The 18527-nt window shown below is 36.2% G+C and overlaps 1 protein-coding gene across 6 annotated transcripts in view; it reads left to right on the top strand.

Moving 5' to 3' along the window:
• The window catches only part of RAF1 (Raf-1 proto-oncogene, serine/threonine kinase), a 79756-nt gene extending 61263 nt beyond the window's left edge, over positions 1 to 18493 (top strand). For 4 of the 6 annotated variants that reach the window (XM_054837809.1, XM_054837810.1, XM_054837812.1 and 1 more), the window contains 11 exons: positions 949 to 1008; positions 2822 to 2849; positions 2941 to 3068; positions 4283 to 4400; positions 8334 to 8418; positions 9407 to 9583; positions 10585 to 10631; positions 12099 to 12217; positions 14355 to 14486; positions 16243 to 16377; positions 17329 to 18493. In XM_054837809.1, the coding sequence (XP_054693784.1) occupies positions 949 to 1008; positions 2822 to 2849; positions 2941 to 3068; positions 4283 to 4400; positions 8334 to 8418; positions 9407 to 9583; positions 10585 to 10631; positions 12099 to 12217; positions 14355 to 14486; positions 16243 to 16377; positions 17329 to 17469 (1170 nt within the window). In that variant the 3' untranslated portion in view covers positions 17470 to 18493. The remainder of the gene's footprint in view (positions 1 to 948; positions 1009 to 2821; positions 2850 to 2940; positions 3069 to 4282; positions 4401 to 8333; positions 8419 to 9406; positions 9584 to 10584; positions 10632 to 12098; positions 12218 to 14354; positions 14487 to 16242; positions 16378 to 17328) is intronic. The other 2 variants (XM_054837813.1, XM_054837811.1) reach the window with 1 other exon arrangement.
• Positions 18494 to 18527: the final 34 nt, after the last annotated feature.

The raw sequence follows: 18527 nt of genomic DNA, 5'->3' as shown, positions 1-18527 counted from the left end.
TCAGGCCTAAAGGGTTTTTTTTGTTTTGTTTTGCGATAACCTTAATGAAATAAGGGAGTGGTGTGCAAGAAAGGCTTGCAGAAAGAAAGTGCTGAACTGCAGGACTTCAAGGAGAGCACTGTTTGGTTTTTTTGCTCTGGAATGGCTTAAAACTCTTTAGGCTAAGCAAGAGCCTTTGACTGCCTAGTTTACTTGCATCTTCAGCTGGTAGTTTATAGACTTCTGTGAAATGTGAAGACTCTCTGAAATGTGCTAGAGAAGTTCTCTGTACCTTTGGAGCTGAAGAAATGTGCACTGCAGCCCCATGAAGCTTTTTTGGTTAGGAGCTTTGCGTCAGCTGGGTTTTATGGGGTTTATTCTCTTCAATTTTCTTAGGCTTACAGCCTTTTTTACTGCTTCAGAAGCCCGGCTGTGACCATCTTTTATGGCACGAAAAATAATGAAGCACTCAAGAAAGAGAACATGAATTATTGAACTTTGTGGTGTGATGAGTCTTTAAAGAGACATTGCTTTCTTTATCCTTTATGCATAGCAGTAAAGAGACAAATGCTTTCTATTCTGGCTCTTCATAATATCATAGGGACTGAATAAAAATAGCTGTTGTGTCTTAAAGGCAATAGCTGCTTTTTCCAAAAGGCTTAAAAAAAAAAAAGTTTAAAAACCCCCTCCAAACCCAAAAACACCAAACAAAACAAAACACCACAAAAAAGGTAGTAGAGACCTGGTATGACATGAGAAAGACCACCTTAATAAAGTGGTTTACCAAAAGATGGATACTAGTGAAGTTTTGGGTTTGAACAGGAGTACTTACTTAAAAGTTTTACTGCATTTAATTATCATATATCAAACAAATTAGGTTATTTTTTCTTTCTTTTATCCTAACATTTATTTTTTTAAAATTTTTTTTATACTTCCTCTTTTCTTTTATCTCTTACTGTGTTGGCCTAGAATAACAGCCTGAATGCTTCTCCCAGTTCCTGGTGCAGACGATTTTGTTTGAGGGGAAGAGTAGGTATTTTCTTGGTGCCTTTTGTTTTCTTGTGATTAACAGGATTGCTATAACTTGTAAGTCATGGCAGTGTCCACATGAAATGTTTAATCTGGAGTTGATTTGATGAAAATCTTTATAGCATGTTTATACTTAAATATAGAGGACGCTAATTGGAAGAGGCAAATTGATAAAGTGCTTCATTTTTAGTTTAGCTGGATGAATCCATGCTACTATGAAATTTGGTGCAAATTTCAATAGGCTTGGATTAGAGATGCATTTGGTCACACAGTTTTTAAAGCAAAACCTTCTCAAACACATCTATTGTGTGGCTTTTTTCCTCTGGAAACTATTTTGTTGCATATAACTGTACAAACCCCTTAGATTAAGAACATGATGTGCTATTTTTATTTCACATCAAAGTAAAGGTGACAGACTACAGCACTGTGTGTGTGTTGTAAGAACAACTCTAAAGAGCACTGATTTTGCTTCATTTGCTGTAGGGTTCATAAGCCAAAAAGAAAATACATCAGGATAGAAGTTCAAAAATACTTTTTTCTTAAATAAGAATTACATATACCTAAGTATGAGCACAATTTTTAATTATTTAGTTATCCTTTGCCAGTTTACTTGACAGCAGTTACATTCTCAGGCTGAGGTACAAAAACCATCGCTAGTTATTAATTCAAGTTCTGAAAGATTTTTATTGTCCTAAAAATGGACAAAAGTAGTAACTTGCAAGAGTTCTTCATTAGTAGTTTATGCAGATTTTAATCCACTGAGGTTCAGAGTAGAGGTTCTCTGCAAGAGTCAAGCCTGGGAGAATGCAACTAACTAGCTAAAATGATGTATTTTATAAACAAATCTTCACTAAGGATAATCTGAGTCAATTTGAAAACTATGGTGGAATGTAGGCTTGTTCTGTCCTCCTATGAAATCTTACATTTATTATTCTACTAATTAGTTAGAAAGTTTGAACTGACTTCTATTAACTTTGACGGTATTTAACATTTCTGTAGTGCATGTTCTTGCTTTGTACTTATACAGTACCTGGATATTTTACCTTTCCTGTATGTACTTTGGGATAATACATAGCAGGTGAGAAAAGTTGTAAAGTCATGTTTGTCAGAGCTTAGTTTATCTTGTGCATGGCTGTAGAATTGTGTTGTAAAGTGCCTGTGGCATGAGGTGAGAGTTGTCGCGCTGTACCAACTAGTGAACTGTGTAAGAACATGCTTTTCAAATATCAAACATTAATTTGTGGGAAAATGTTTTGAAAATTAGATGGTTTTGTATTAGGGCAGTAGGTGTAGCCTTTTTTGGGTTGAAATAGTACAGCAGAGATATTTCAAAATGTATATTGACTTGGAATATTTTTGGGGCTTCTAAAAGTTTTCCTATTTGTAACCCAAAAACTTTTTGAGAACTTGTCCCCTAGAGATACAGGACCATCACAGGAGCTATGTTCAGATCTGATATACAAGCATGTACAAAAATCCAGTGGTGGGAATGCAGAGAGTATTTCTGGTGTTTCTTCTTGTTCCATGTCTTTTTTTTTTTTTTTTTTCCTCTTTCTTTTTTGGTAGTAATACCTTTTAATATGCTGTGAATATTTTTAATGTTTTGTAAGAGTTCACAAATTGCATGGGGTTTTTTAGCATATAGGATTCTTGTAACTAGAAAATAAGCAAGCTGTCATCTTTTGGAGGGTGTTGGTCAATACCGTATTGCACTAGACCAAAACTGTCAGGAATGATTTAAACACTATTCCTACTTCTTCCTTTGTATGCTTTCATATATTTATTAACTTATTATCTATCTTCTCTGTTTTAGGATGCAATTCGAAGCCATAGTGAATCAGGTATGGTTTCAAAAAATAAAATAATTTATAATGTTATTTTGTGTTTATTTTCTGGTTCATAAATTGTTTTTCTTCTGTTTTTATATTTAAGCCTCACCCTCTGCTCTGTCCGGAAGTCCTAATAATATGAGCCCAACTGGCTGGTCTCAGCCCAAAACCCCAGTCCCAGCCCAAAGAGAGCGAGCCCCTGGATCTAATACACAAGAAAAAAACAAAATTGTAAGTATGGTAATATTTGATTTTTTTTTTTTTTTTTTTATTATGTTCAACTAGGCTGGGAGTAGTGGTGTGTTGGGATAAATTTCTGCACTTACAAGGCAATAAAAGCTGATGATAATCTTGGATTGCTCTGCACTGTGTGTGCACAGGGAAGTGGTTGAGTCACCATCCCTGGAGGTATTTACAAGAGGTGTAGATGTGGCGCTTAGGGACATGGTTTAGTGGTGGACTTGGCAGTGCTAGGGTAACGATTGGACTTGAGGATCTTAAAGGTCTTTTCCAATGTAAGTGATTCTATGATTCTATATAATAGCAATATAATTTTAACTTGGGAAAGATAGCACTATTGTTTTGTGTTACTGAAAATTGATTGAAAATTAATTTCAGACATTATTGTGACATTATTTTTCAGTACAGATTCAAGGATTACCTTTCTCTTTAGGGGCTGCATCTTATTTATTCTTTTTTAATATTGGCATAAATAATTCTTTAGCCTTATTATCACTATTTGAACTGTATTGCCATAGCTTCCATAGAAAGTAGATATTGATAATGCCATCATTTTCATGGTAAAGTTTGTCAAAATGTCTCAGGGAAAAATAGATTTAACAAAATGCAAGTTTTCCCTCAAAGGCTTGATTTAAACTTGGGGGGGGGGGAGGGTGGAGAAAGAAAAATCAGAATAATAATGAATAATATCTGGAATTTTTTGAAAGCTTGTAAGATTTAAAAATGAAAGTACAGTTGCTTAGTCGGACTTACGGTTATTAATTACTTAGACGTTTGAGAATTCTGCTCTCTTTATGTTTTATTCCTTTTAAATATGTAAATGAGTTTCTGAATTTTAGTATTGTAATTTTGAAAAAGTCAGTAAGTTTCTTAAGTATTTCAGATGACTTTAAATGGTTGATTATAAAATATTTGTTCCTTCTAAGATCAGAGTTAAGTTTCTAGTGCAGAACTTAATGATAGCTTCTTAAGCTATCATGATAGCTTAAGCTATCATTAATTTTTTTTTTGTTGGGGGGGTAAACAAACCCACCACCTCTCACAAATTGAGGAGAAAAACAAAAGTCTAAACTGCAGGACAAAACCGTCAAGCTTTCAGTGCATCTTAAACTTGTACGAAGCAAGTTATTTCATTCTTGGTGTGTGTATATATAATGTATTTGATTAAATACTTAAAGTAAAAGCCATGTCAATTTTTGTTCCAGAGGCCTCGTGGACAGAGAGATTCCAGTTATTACTGGGAAATAGAAGCAAGTGAAGTCATGCTTTCTACCAGAATAGGATCAGGTTCTTTTGGAACAGTTTACAAAGGCAAATGGCATGGTAAGTTCTTGACAAGTATTACCATCTTCTCAAAATGTTGATGTGGTAGGACAGCAATCCAGAAAAAGGTAAAATTGTTTTAATGGTGCTGTGTGCTTGTCTACCATCAAAGGTACTAGGTGAGAAATACTCATTTCCTAATATTAGCAGTGGGGAAATTAAGGCAAAGAACAGACATCAAAATCTGACTCTCATGACTGCCATCTTACATGTTCACTATATTGGAACCAGCATTGTTTTCTTTATTACTGTGTTTTACAACAACTTGTTTTCTGAAAAGATTTCACTTTCCATTAGCAGGATTGAATTAGCAGAATTAGCTGGGAGATTTCACAGCCCGATGTTAAATTACATTTACCTTTTCTTTAATACCTCTGTGGTTTAATTAGCATTCTTATATTCAAGGTGGCAGGGAAAGGAAATAAGGATAAATTGTTTTTACTGTGGAGTTTTTCTAAGGAAAAAATGGTTGATGTGAGAGTTTGTGATATAAAGTTAGCTGGAATACTTAGAAAAGAGACACACTGCAGAACTACAAAATTAGTTTCCAAATTCAGGGCTTGTGATTTAAAAAGAAACACACACAAACCCCTCCAGGCCCTAATTTAAATAGCATTATTGTCATAAAATAAGCTGACAAAAGAAATCTGGAAACTTATCTTCCACCCTCTATTTTTAAAGAATAAATACTTGCATGTCTTAAAGCCTAAATATTGTCAACATCAATGGAAGGACTATTCTTATGCTAAAAGTATTATTCATGAACAGTTAAACCGATTTTCATTATTATAAGTGAAATGGAACACAGAACTTAAGAGGAAAATAGGTTAAGTAAGATTTCACTAAACAAGGTAATAAATGAGAATTTCTTGTTAATATTTATTTTAATAAAACATTTGCAACTCTTCATGTATCCAGGAAATGCACAGGAAATGCATGGAGCTACATATTTAGAAGGAACCCTCAGCTGTGTGCACAAGATGGCTGTATAGCCATCTCCTAACTCAGTATCAATAAGATTCAATATCTTACTTGTAGTAACTGTTTATAGTTTTCCTGATTTCTCAGGAAAGTTGAAGTTAAATTACTATTTTTTTTTTTGTAACCTTCATTTGTGATGTGGTCTTAAAAGATTTAAAGGTTTATATTTCTTGCAAGTCATTTCTGTTTAGAATTGAAGAAACTGGGAGTTGACTGCGCAAAGTAGTGAAACTGCAGACTTTTTCGTAGTAACCTGTTCTAATAGTACAAATGCAGCAATAAAAATATCTTGGTGAAGCTAAATGAAACAAATCAAAGTGGCAGATTGCTGCAAACTTAAGTAGAAATTCTAGATTAAGTTAGAGGTATTGGGTTTCCTAACAAGCCCATCTGTGAAGAGCTGTTTGCAATGAACCTTTGGCGTGCATCTGTGGAAGATTGTGTATAACTATATGCAAACCGTATTAGGTTTCCAATAAACTTCCCTGACTTAGTCTTCCAAACTAAAAATGAAGTGTCAAGGACAGTCTTGCTCCGAGGAGTGCACGTCTCATTGAACAGGTATCGTGCACTTCCATATTTTTCCAGATTGTTCTGATGGTTAAGTACTAATTTTCATATTTGCACCACTTCTGTTACAGACCCCATTTGGATCCTGTAGTGTCCTGTAGCATGCTTCTAAATTTAAAAGGCGGAAAGAGAACCAAGGCAGTTTAAATGGGTTGGAAGACTACCTATCATAAACACTCACATTTCCCCTTTGGCCCTGGTAATCAGTTCTAGGGTTTTGGTGGTTGGGGGGTGGCGGAAGCTGATTTGTCTTCAGATTGCTGCTAAACAAAACGAGTGCTATTGTGTATTTGTTTATGTAGAGAAAACTGCTTGGGAAATGCCATCAAGCCTAAAAAAAAAAAAGTGTGGCACCTGATTCAGTAAGAACAGTATAAGGTTAAAAACATCTGGAGCAAGGATCATAATGGAGAATATATTGGAAAGTAATCTGAAAACGTTTGGTCTGTCATCAGTGGATGCTGCAGCCTTGCCTTGGCTCATAGCAATATACTTCAAGTATCAGTAGACCATCTATTGGTCTTGCATTGTACCTCAGCAGGAGTTGCAGTAGGAACTGGCCACTTCAAAGCCTGTGATTTTGGTAGTCTTGTGAAAGTGTAGGCTTTCTACCACTTATCTTCTGTTCTGGTCTGTAAGCAGAGAGATCTGTAAGTTATAGAACATTATGCATACCGCAAATGCAAGATGGTTCTCTTTGTGAAGATGCTAGAGGATGAAATAGGAAGTATATTGCGTTTACTGAAGTTAAAGGAAGAAGATATAAATGTATAATAATGTGTTCAATATTTGTGCATGTTTGTGACTTCCAATTATACAGCAAATTAAGCAGCTGGTAACTACAGTGGAAGATACTGCAGTTCACTCTGGGTACTCTGGAACTTTCAAGTACCAGCTTGCACAGCCTTCATAGCCTTCCCATGCTTTGCTGGCCACATTTTTCTTTTTTTTTTTTTTTTTCTTATTGAGCAGTTAGTTTTCCCAATGTGTTCAGTTGATCATTGTATTCTAGAGACATGCTAACATATTTTTCATATGCATCTTGGAAAAGAGACCATATTTAGAAGGAAATAATTAGTGATTGTGGTAGCAGAGAAATCTGTTACTCTAGGGTTTTTCTTAATGTAGGTAACGATTCTGTAGTGCTAAGTGATAGGAACCTTTAGACTCTGGGTTAAGCCTATGTTGGAGTGTAGCACTCCCCAAATCTTTACTGCATGTGGAGTAAGATTGAAGTTTTAGTTCCCCTAAGCTGCTTTTATCTTCCTGTGACAGTGTCAAGGGAAGTTTTTCCCCCTCTTGAATTCTAAAATGCTGTCCATCCGTAGTTAAAATGAACGTGATGCTTACTTCTTTCACTGAGGAATCGGTGGGCCTTGCTGTTAGTGCTTTTACTTTTGTTAGAACAGGTGGCTTCATTCCACTATGGTACCTTTTTTTGAATCAGCTCAATTCCACTGTTTTCTGGATGTACACTGTAAAGTTTTTTATGACTTCATTCTCTGGAAACAGTCTCAATCAGATAGCACTGGATCATCATATATTCCTCTCTGTATTACCCTTTAACAGATACTGAAATTTAAAGCAAGCACTGAAACTGAAAGCAATTCAAATGAAGATTTTAAGTGAAATTTTATAATGTATCAGCTTAAAGAACACGAAGATATTCTGCTTTCTGTAGTCCCCAAATTTGTTACTGAAATATTAAAATCAGTTACGTGGTTCATGATTTTTCTGCGATTCCTAGATAGAAGATTTATCCCTCCCATTTCTGAAATTTAGCAGTATTTAAATCTAGAAAGTTTGTTTTTTAAATATTTATATTAAAAAAGAAGGTGTGTATACATATATATAGTTCATATATATGTAAAAAATTTAATATATAAACTTAAGTATATAAAAATACAAAGGAGGGTGTGTGTGTCTATATATGTGTGCTAAAGCTGGATAGAAAAGGGGAAGTGATGAAACTTTGGATACTCTTTGGAAGCCAAGAGACTCTGAGGTGACTGTGCTTGAAATAATGTGCTGAGAATGCACCTATACTGGAATACCTTCCTTTTCAACAACTATTTGAGATTTAGTAGCTTCGTATCCTGCAAAAAGCATGTGTAGTTCTAGCCAGCCATAGCTGTTAGAAATAGAAGGGAAGCATGTGAACAATTAATGACTTTTTCTGTTAGACTGAAATTCAGGTAAATGAGTTGCTTGATACTATGGAAGTTTATGTGTCTGCAGGAAAATCTTGACCTATGTACAAATTAGAAGAGGCGTACTGTGCGCAAGTTAGGAATTTAAGTATACTATATATTAATGTTATTTTTTGGGGAAAAAAAAAAAAAGCTGCATTTTTAGTAACTTTTATGGTAAATGTGTTTTCAGGGGATGTAGCAGTGAAGATACTAAAGGTTGTAGATCCAACCCCAGAACAGTTCCAGGCTTTCAGAAATGAAGTGGCTGTATTAAGGTGAGTTGGTAGTTTCGCTGCTAAACTCTGTTATTCCACGGCACTGTATTTGACTACTACCCCTCCTTTAAGCTGTCTTACCCAATGTTCTATGTTTGATAGACACAAAAAGCAGGTCTCCAGAGAAGAGTAATCAAAAAGAGAGCATACAGTGATACTTCTGAATATTGTTGTGGAGCTCTGAGACAGCAATCAGAATTCAGAGTATTTCAGTGGTTCTTCACTCTTTCTGAAAGTTGTCTTTTCAGATAAATTAATACTAACATCCATAATTGTTCAGGTCACATTGGGCATGCAGCAAAAGGTGAGGATTAATAAATTCTGCCATAATTCTCATCACCAGACAGAATATTTGAACTGTACCTTTTAAAATTGCAGCATAATTACTTTTTTTAAAATGTATACTCAGATCTACATAACTGTTTTCTGTTTTCAAATACTGTTTTTGTACTGTCCAGTTAACTATCTGTAATGTTAATCCTGAAACTGAACCAGTTGGACTACATAAGAACTATCTTCTCATCTGTTAATTCCTCCACAGTTTCCTATTGGAATTCAGTCTTCTATCTCAAGTTGTCACTTTTTCACAGTTTTCAGGGTGATTTCTGTTATTCCAATAATTTTTTCCAATACCACTTGCAAGCATGAATATTGGTTACTAATTTCAAACCCCTTGAATTTTCATGACATCTTTTTCTTAAAGGTTGATTTTTAAACAGCTTCCTTGGAACTAAAACGAAGTATTTTAACTAAAAAGCAGAAAATCAGCTGATTTTATTTAAAAATTATAAATTGGCAATTGTGGCATATTTTTCTTATTTTTAAAAACAAACTTTACGCACACATGTACCCAGCAAAAATTTTGCAGGAAACTCATCATTTTGGACTTAAAAGCCAGGAATTCCTTCAGCCAGGAATGTATTTTTAAAAGAATTTGAAAATATTTTTCATAAAGACACTAATTTCTCTTTCTGCTACTTTCCATTAGGAAGACTCGGCATGTTAATATTTTGCTCTTTATGGGCTACATGACTAAAGATAATCTGGCCATTGTTACGCAGTGGTGTGAAGGAAGCAGTCTGTATAAACACCTACACGTTCAAGAGACCAAGTTCCAAATGTTCCAGCTCATTGACATTGCTCGGCAGACCGCACAGGGAATGGAGTGAGTAGGATAAACAATGCTGGCTATTTTTGTTCTTGGAATGGTGTTTCCCTTCTCTACCCCAAACCCTAATATGTGGAGTTATTGTGCTAAAACAGTAATGGGTCAAAATGGTATACCAAGTAAAGATTTTGTGCAGCCTTAATTCAGCACTGTCGTATGCATTCTTACTTTCATTTAGTGGTTTTTTTTTTTTCCCATGGATTCTTGCCTTAGTTCATGTTAGACCACTAGTCACTTAAGTCAGCTTTTCTATATTTTATCTTCTTTTGTAGCTTGAGGTCTTACTGTAATGGATTAGATGAGATCCTCTTCTAAACGTAGAATTAATTTTTTTTTTTTCCTTCCCTGTGTTACTTACTACAACACTGCAGTGTTTGGCAAACACTAATTTTTACTCATGGTACTTCTGTGAGATGAGGGGATGGCTGTTCCTGTTCTACCGCTGCAGGACTCACATGCAGGTGTCCGAGTTGATACAATAACCACCTCGCTACTCTTGCAGAACACGTTATAATGTTGGTAGCATAGAAGATGCTGATGTTGGCTGAAGCTATAAGTGTTCATCTGTTTTGTAGATCAGGTTCTGGGTTTCCAGTCAGACACCCAGAAAACCAGGGACATGTATTGTGGCTGCAAAGTAAAGCAGTTTGTAAAAAGTAAACCTTAGCGTAGCATAACATTTTCATGCATATGAGGACAGCACCCAGTTTTCCAGGGCATTATACAGTTCCGTAACAATGATGCCACTCTTTCCCTTCCTGAGATTTATTTACTGCATTGCTTCCACTTTCTGTCATGCATAAGGCAGTAGTCCTCAGCTAGTGCTTGCTACATTTCCCTTTTCCCAAAGTAGACGCATCCTGTAAATTGACTAAAGCAAGAGGTCTGTGAAATAGTTGAGTATGTAGTAAACTGTCACAGTGTCTATTGGTAAATTGAAAGGTTAAGTTTATCTGAACAGCCTCCATAATAGCACTTTCCTGCTTTTTCTTTCACAGCTATTTACATGCAAAGAATATCATCCACAGAGACATGAAATCCAATAGTATCCTTTCCGAACTTAATCATATTTCCTTTAATGTGAGAGTGATTTGTTGTTAATACTGAGCTTTTTGGGGGTTGAAATAGCCGTTTCAAATGTATATAATGACTAATGAGTAAGAAGTTACTTTTTAGCAAGGACTTTCACAGAACATATGTGCTTGCTTACCAAACTGTTGTGATACAGATGAAAAAAAGATGTGCAACAGTTGTGCTCCAAAAGTGTCTTATTTTACTTAACTGATGTTGATGCGATTCTCTGTTACCCAAATGCTGTATTGGTGAGAAGCTGCACTCTTTACTTGACCGGAGATATGTGTGCATGTGCACGCCGACGTATGGGTGCACACTTGGGTTTTGTTACTGTTTCCCATATATTTTTAATTAATTTAAAACAACTTCACGTGACTGGAAGAAATTAAGCCAAAATTCTTACTTTAAGAATTTACTTCAAGAAAAGGCAGCCTTTTACCACTGTATTTCTTGCAAAAATATAAATGTACTAATGCACATGGAGTAAAAATGTTGTGAACTGATGTCTTTTGCCCTTGAAATTGCCAAGAGCAGCATCCATTGAGTTAGCAGTATAAATTTTAACTTCCTTTCATAAAACATGAACAGAATGTTTTGCAAATGTCATCATAAAAAAATATGCCTGATTCTGTAGTTCTTTAATGGAAGGGGATTCCCATTTTCAGTTCAGCTAGAAAAATAATCATTTTAGTAATAGGAGATCAGGAGTTTGTGATTCCTGATAATGATGACCATTTTTGTGAAATAAATTAACTCTTCTCCTGACATGGAAATGAGAACTAGATGTCTGTCATGTTTATATTTCTGAATCATCTTTTTGAACTTGAAACATTCTTAAATGAAATTGTAAAATTATATCTTCTTAAAATAACCTCAACAAAGAAAGTGCTACCTATCAATCTTAACAGACAAATCTATTAAGTAGATAGATTACACATAGTACAGATGTGTGTATTTCCAGTTGAAATAGTTCAATCATAGTTAAATCTCAGGAGACCTGCCAGAAAGTGGTATGTAAATAGGTTTTATTTTGATATTTGTTTCTACTTCTAATTGTTTTTTCTTAGTTTTCTTTTTGAGTTGTGATCACTTCTGTGTTGTTTCCCTATGTGTCTCTTGACACCAGTTGTGTACGTACCTGAGTCATTGACGTTAATTAACACAGTTGATTTCTGTCCTAACTCATCATAAATGTACAAATAGTGCTGAAACATCTGGTCTCATTTAGTCTTAAAAGTTAACTCTGTAAATATGGATGCCATAAAATGACTTTTCCTCTGTTTATGATACAACTTGTAGCAGGTTTAAAAAAAAAATCGGCAATATTCTTGGATAGTTGGCTTGCATTTGTGACAACCCAACCAGACCCTTTGTAATCATGTCAGAAAATTCGGAATTGTGTAAAGTTTTCTACAGAATTTCTTTAACAAATGTTCAGATATATTTCTTCACGAAGGCCTCACAGTGAAAATAGGAGACTTTGGTCTGGCAACTGTAAAATCCAGGTGGAGCGGATCTCAACAAGTGGAGCAGCCCACTGGTTCAATCTTGTGGATGGTGAGCGGAACGTTTCACTGCTCTTAAATAGCTGCCTTTCGTTCTGTCAGTATATGTCCTGTCAGCTGAACGCTATTTTAGAGCTTTAAATCTAAATGAATCAACACATGCTGTTAGTACTGTGTAGACTTTTATTCCGTTTAAAATTGAAGAATGAAGTGCTGGAGTGCTTAATTGTCCAAACTAGACACCATCCACCTAAAGATTCTCCTTTTGATATTTGGAGTTATTTTAAATATTTAGGGCAGATGGGGCTGCGAGTGGAACTGCAGGGAGCTGTTTGAGGGAAGAGGAGAGCCATTCTCCTGCAGTAATCCTGCCTTTCCCCAAACGGGCTTCTCTCATGGAGAGCAAGCTTTCATCTGCTTAATGGTGGCTTTGTGGGATCGGCGAGACCCTGTCTTTCTCTACGTTCTTCATCGCAGCCTCTTCTTTCCCTGCTTGGGACTCGGCAACATCCCTTCTTGCACACGTTCACTGATCGCATGTTCGGCAGCTTTGGCAGGGACGGGACAGGATAGGGAATACTTCTGGAAGTACAGGAATGAGCGCAATTCATCTTTGGTACTGCAGTAAGACATTTCATATATACCAAGACATTGCTGCTGGGCCCACTGCTGCTCCTTACCCCGCACCAGAGAGCCGCGGTAGGTTTTGAGGCAGCTCAGAACCGTAGCGGATGAATGTCAGTTCAGGTACCAAAGTTCTCAAGTTCTACTGGAAAATTTATGGAGTTTCTTTTGGAAGTGGTACTGCAAAGTCCTTGTCTGAGAGGACATTCCCAACAATTACCTTTATGTTTAACTTCTGCCAGAACTTAAAAGGCAGTTCCACAATTTTCCTTCCAAAAATCACCTGGAGAAAATCTATTTAGTAACTTTTCAAATGTGGGATTTCATAAAGTAAATAGAAAAAGTGGAACAGTGCCTGTTACCAGGTTAAAAAGCATCATTAAAATTATGCAAGAATGTCTTATTTAGCACTCAAATATTTTGTTGATGTTTCACTTCACCCATTTTTGTTAATACTGTGCAGTTTACTTGAATTCAGCACGTAGACTGATCAGCAATATTTTCTAGCTCCCAGGACAGGGCATGCAGCAACATTTGTGGCATCTACTTAAGGGAAATGTAACCAAATAAAAATGACTTGTTGAATGCTACATATTAGTACATTTTAAATCTTTCGATATTTAGCGCTGAATGAGCTGCAGGTGTTACTTGAAACAGGTTTTCCTTTTTAAAAATTATTCTTTATTATTAAGCTTGCCTATTTTGCATATTTCAAATCACCTGAAACAGTTACAAAAACAGAAACAGTTTTTTCTTTTAAAAAAATATGCAAAAAGCCAAAGCTTTTTACAGCTTTTCATAAAAGGATTTAAAACTAACTTACCTAATGGTATGCCTGTGAAACAGATCTTGGAAAAAACCCTGCACTTTTGCTCTCTGCAGTTTTTTGTCATTTAATCATTTATAGACCATCTTTGCTGAGTTGTCATTACGTAGAAGGGGAGGTTGATTCTGTTTCCTTGAAAGTTGATACAATCTCTTACTGGGTTTTTGTTGTTGACTGTTGTACTTTAAGTAGTACTTCGCTCAGTAATTCTGAGGGTCGTCTTTAGGGGAAAAAAATCTTAGTCAACAGGAAAGGTATTTTGATGGTTTATATCTTGTTTTATTAAATCATTCAACTTTGTTTAAGTTCTTTAGCTTCATAATTTTGCTTTGCTTTGCAAAGATGTGAGAATGGTCTTTAACCTGGATACCTGTTTAAGAGCTGATAGTGAGAGACTCAGGCTCAGTTGTACGTAAGATGTAACAAAGTGAATAAATATTGCAGATCGGAATAGTAATAATTTTTCTAATGGTAAAATGATCGTTGGATTAAAGCATTGCTTTTTTGTTTACTCTTAATTGTACTGATACTTTTTTAATAAGATGTAGAGTAGCACTGCCTGAACTTTTCCAGAGCCTTAGGTAAAACTTACCAAAGGTTTTGAGGTATCCTTTGTTCACTCATTTTTGGTTGAGCTTACTCTCTCGGCTTTCCAAATATTTTCCCCTTCTCTTGTCCTTTCTGTTTCTAAGTTCTATTAATATTGCTCATAATTTGATTGTTTTTCCTCCTTCGACAGGCACCAGAAGTGATCCGGATGCAGGATAGTAACCCATTTAGTTTTCAGTCAGATGTCTACTCCTATGGAATAGTATTATATGAACTAATGACAGGAGAGTTGCCATATTCCCACATAAACAACCGAGATCAGGTAAGAAACATTCTTTGAATACTGCATTTTATTTCTGGGCATAGTACATTTTGTTGTCCTCAAGAAATGTAAGATAAAGACAAATGCAAAACAAGAATCAAAATTTTCTTTACAACATGATTTGTTTCAGCAGTTAATCTGTTTAATTGCATGTTTACTTAAATATTGACAGTGACAGTTACTCAAAGAAAAAAAATATTCTTTTTATAAACATTTTAAGTGCCCTGTTAATTTATTCATAGGGTAAAGCTTTTGCTATGTCAGTAAAATCTTGGTTTATATATTTGCGGTTATGTGAAATTTCCCTTTTGATGTTAAATATGCTGTTCTTCTATCAGCAAGATTGGATTCTGTGCTTTTTACTAAGTGAAAAAAAAATAGCGGCTCTTATCAAACCTTTTAGTATTGTTTACGTTAGTTATATGTTAGTTTGTGTGACGCAGCCGTTACTAAGTTGTATTCTTGCCAGTCAGTTAACCAATACTTATAAAGAAGCACATTAAGGACAGAAACCTCCACTCTTCTCTTTACATGAAAGGTTTTTTCTGGCTTAGCAAAGTGTAGAGCTCACTTGTTCTGCAGGGCATGAACTTAACACTGTTAGATCTTTATGATCTCTGTTTTGCCGATCCTCAGTTATGGTTTGTGTTTTTTGTTGGCTTATTTTTTTTTTTTTTTAAATTAAGAGCTTATAATGAGAAAAGTATGTGTATGGGGACAAACTACTGGATTTTATCCCCTATTGTGTTACATAGTCTGTATTCAAGTAGAAGAGACCAGTTCTGTTACGGAAGTTTTTTCTTATTTTTAAGGTTGTCTACAGATTGGGATATTGGAACGTATTTTAATTCATAATACTGAAATTATATGCAAGCTTTAATAATGGTTACTGTTGCAAAACATGCGACACTTGACCTTCAGGGAAGTTTTCTGGGGAGGGATAGAATATTTCCTGGAGAACAACACTGAGACCTTATTTTGGCAACATTATAGTGACCTTTCCCCACCTGCCCCCCGAGAGTTGAAAAAGAACCAATAGCAGAGTTAGTTCTGTGTACCCCTCCTGCCCCCCAATAAAACCCTCAAACAAACTCCCCTCAACCAACCAACCCTACCACCACTTTACCAGATAATAGTCTTAGCAATACTATATAGTCAACTAGTAAGGTTACTGGAAGTCTGATGAAAATCCTAAACAGTGACCATATTAACTTGGACTAAAGCAGAAAATGTATTTTCCAGCACTAATAATGTCTTTTATTGTTCGTCTCGAAACAAACCAAACCCCGTTTCCTTTTTTGCTGCATTAGTTACAAGTAGTTAGAATGGTCTCTTTCAGCTTGCTAGCTGTATGTCTCCTTTTGCAACACGTTTTGCAGAGATACCTGAAAATACAGTTCTGCTGAGGGCTGAAGCTGTTGTGCCAGGCTGGCTGGCTGCTTGGAACTGCTCAGGTGGAGGCTCAGCTGTCGCTGGAGCCTGCAGTTGAAGGAAATTGCCATGTCATGTAGTATGTCCTATTCCGTTCCTTCACTGGCTGAGCGTTACAAACCAGAGTGTCATTCTGATTTAATCATGCCCTACATTAAGCAAAAGCAGGACCGTTGTTTCCATTAACTAATTTGGACAAATCTGCCAGGCTCTGCTGGTGTGTGTGCCTTTGGGTGTGTTTAATCGCTTTGGGACGTTAAAGCTATCAACCAGTGAAACAACTCTTACAACTTTGGTTTTCTGCTGTTTGCTTGTTCTTTTTCAGATTATTTTCATGGTTGGCCGAGGGTATGCTTCTCCAGACCTCAGTAAACTGTACAAGAACTGCCCCAAAGCAATGAAGAGGCTCGTGGCAGATTGTTTGAAGAAAGTTAGGGAAGAACGACCTCTGTTTCCACAAGTAAGTGTGTTTTCTGCATATAAGTTTCAAAGTATTTTATAAATAGCCATTAGCACACAAAACATTCTACACAGATACAAGTTTTGATTTCTATAAAGTGCAGCCTGCTTCCTATTTTTGTGTTTATTCATATGTGCATTTTTCATAACCCACCTCCCTTAAGCAGTTTGTAAATCTGATTGTACACAGTTCCTGGAAAGGTCATTAAAAAATACTATGCAAGCAGACTGAAGCAGTGTTAGACTAACACTACAGCAAGTTGCTTTCAACAGCTGACCCATTTTAGATAGGCAAACCCCCCCCCCCAACACACCAAAAATCAAATCTGTCTTTGTAGTTACATTTAATTTTAGTGTAGGTGTGAGGGAAATGAGATGCCGTTCCTCCTTTCCTTCCCCACAACTACGAATGAGCAAACAAAATCCACTGGGGGATGTAAAATAACGTAGCAATTTTTGCTATGTTTACAAAGGCTACTTTACCTTTTCCTGTCACTATGAGGATGATGAAGGTACTTTCTTATTAAATAGCTGGAATTAAGTGTCAACAAATTTTGGAAAAATAACTTCTTGCTGTTACAATCTAGTATAACTTTTGTTGTTTAAAAAGTTCTTTCTGAATGTTGTTTTGTAAACAGACTGTTAGGCAGAAAATGCAATTCCTTCCCTGTGACTCTTGGAGAATTGCGTAGGTGCTTGTTAATTGATCACAATGTCTGTGAACTAATGAAAAGTATCCTCCCATCCTCTGAAACTCACCGAGACTCCTCATAGCAAGGAAACTGTATGGCAGTTTGATTATTCAAACTGGAGTATTCCCAGAGTGGTGTTCTCAGTGCCTCTGTGCAGTATAGTGTTGCTCTTAAAGCTATAGTAAATGAAGGTTTAAGACTTAACGAGAAGGAGCTGCTTGTCCTAGAAGCCTTCTTTTAATTTGATGTGTTTCCCTCAGATACTGTCGTCCATTGAATTGTTGCAACATTCTCTACCCAAAATCAACCGGAGCGCTTCTGAACCATCTCTGCATCGTGCTGCCCACACAGAGGACATAAATTCATGCACATTAACATCCACGAGACTACCCGTGTTCTAGGATCGTGCTCCCCTTCCCTTGTTCTCTCCAGCGACGGGAAAGGAACAGAAGTAACAGAAGTTGTGCTTTTAATGCCTCAGCGTACAGGATCAGTGCCAGCAGGATTATCTGCGTCCCGGTTTTAAGAACAAGCTGCTAAGGATTTCTGCGGTCCTTACCCTGCAGGGACACAGCTCCACATTGCCTTTTTCTACAGTTTCTTTTACTGGGATAGTTAACAGACTATAAATCAAGAGATCTATTACTATTTTTTTAATAGATGCACTTGAGCCTTATTTTTCCCCTACACAGAAGCGATGGATGTTTCTTTGGCAGTGTTTCTGGATTGATTTGGATCTGTTGATAAATCGGCATTTTTTTACAGTGAGGATGGCTTGCCTCAGCGTTTGAGGAAAGACGATGCGTTATGGTGCTCCTTGATTGCCCTGTGCCATATGCCACTTCAGGTTGGGGGAGTTTTCCCTGAAATGGGTTATCTGCAAACAAGACTGAGGGAAGAGGGAAAAAAGCAACTTTCTGGAAATCGGCTCCTGCCCAAGAGCTTTCATCAAGCCAATGAACTAAGTTAAAATGCTAATTCAACACAAAATAGGTTTGCAATAGTTTTGCACATAGAAGAAAAACTCTTGCAAAAGAATGGAATATATTCTGAACTGTACTGCTCAGAGAAGGAAGCTAGCCAGTCTTGCTACGGTCATCTTCAGTAACTTAAGCAGCTTACTTTGGTACTATTGACTTGTTTCTTGCAGCCCAATGAGGTGGTAAGTGCGGAAAGACAGGCTTTTGTGGCTGAGAAAAGGCTAATTAACATTATCCGTATACTTCTGCAGAATGAGCGTAGTCTTCGTCCCATCTGAAGCTGTCGTCCAAGAGATGCACTATCAAGAGGAAACTGAGCATATACAGTTTTTCTTGCTGATTTGGGTTTTAATTTTGTTTTTATTGCTCCTGAGAAAATGCATTTATTGTAAGCCAAGGTTCCTCTGATTATCTTATTTTAATAAAATAAATTAAATTTTAGGTTTAAGATTCAATGTCATCATTTAATGTAATAATCT

The sequence above is a fragment of the Grus americana genome, chromosome 11 (assembly GCF_028858705.1).
Source record: "Grus americana isolate bGruAme1 chromosome 11, bGruAme1.mat, whole genome shotgun sequence".
Lineage (NCBI taxonomy): Eukaryota > Metazoa > Chordata > Aves > Gruiformes > Gruidae > Grus > Grus americana.
Note: the sequence above shows the minus strand (reverse complement) of the source record. Positions and strands in the feature narration are given on the sequence as shown.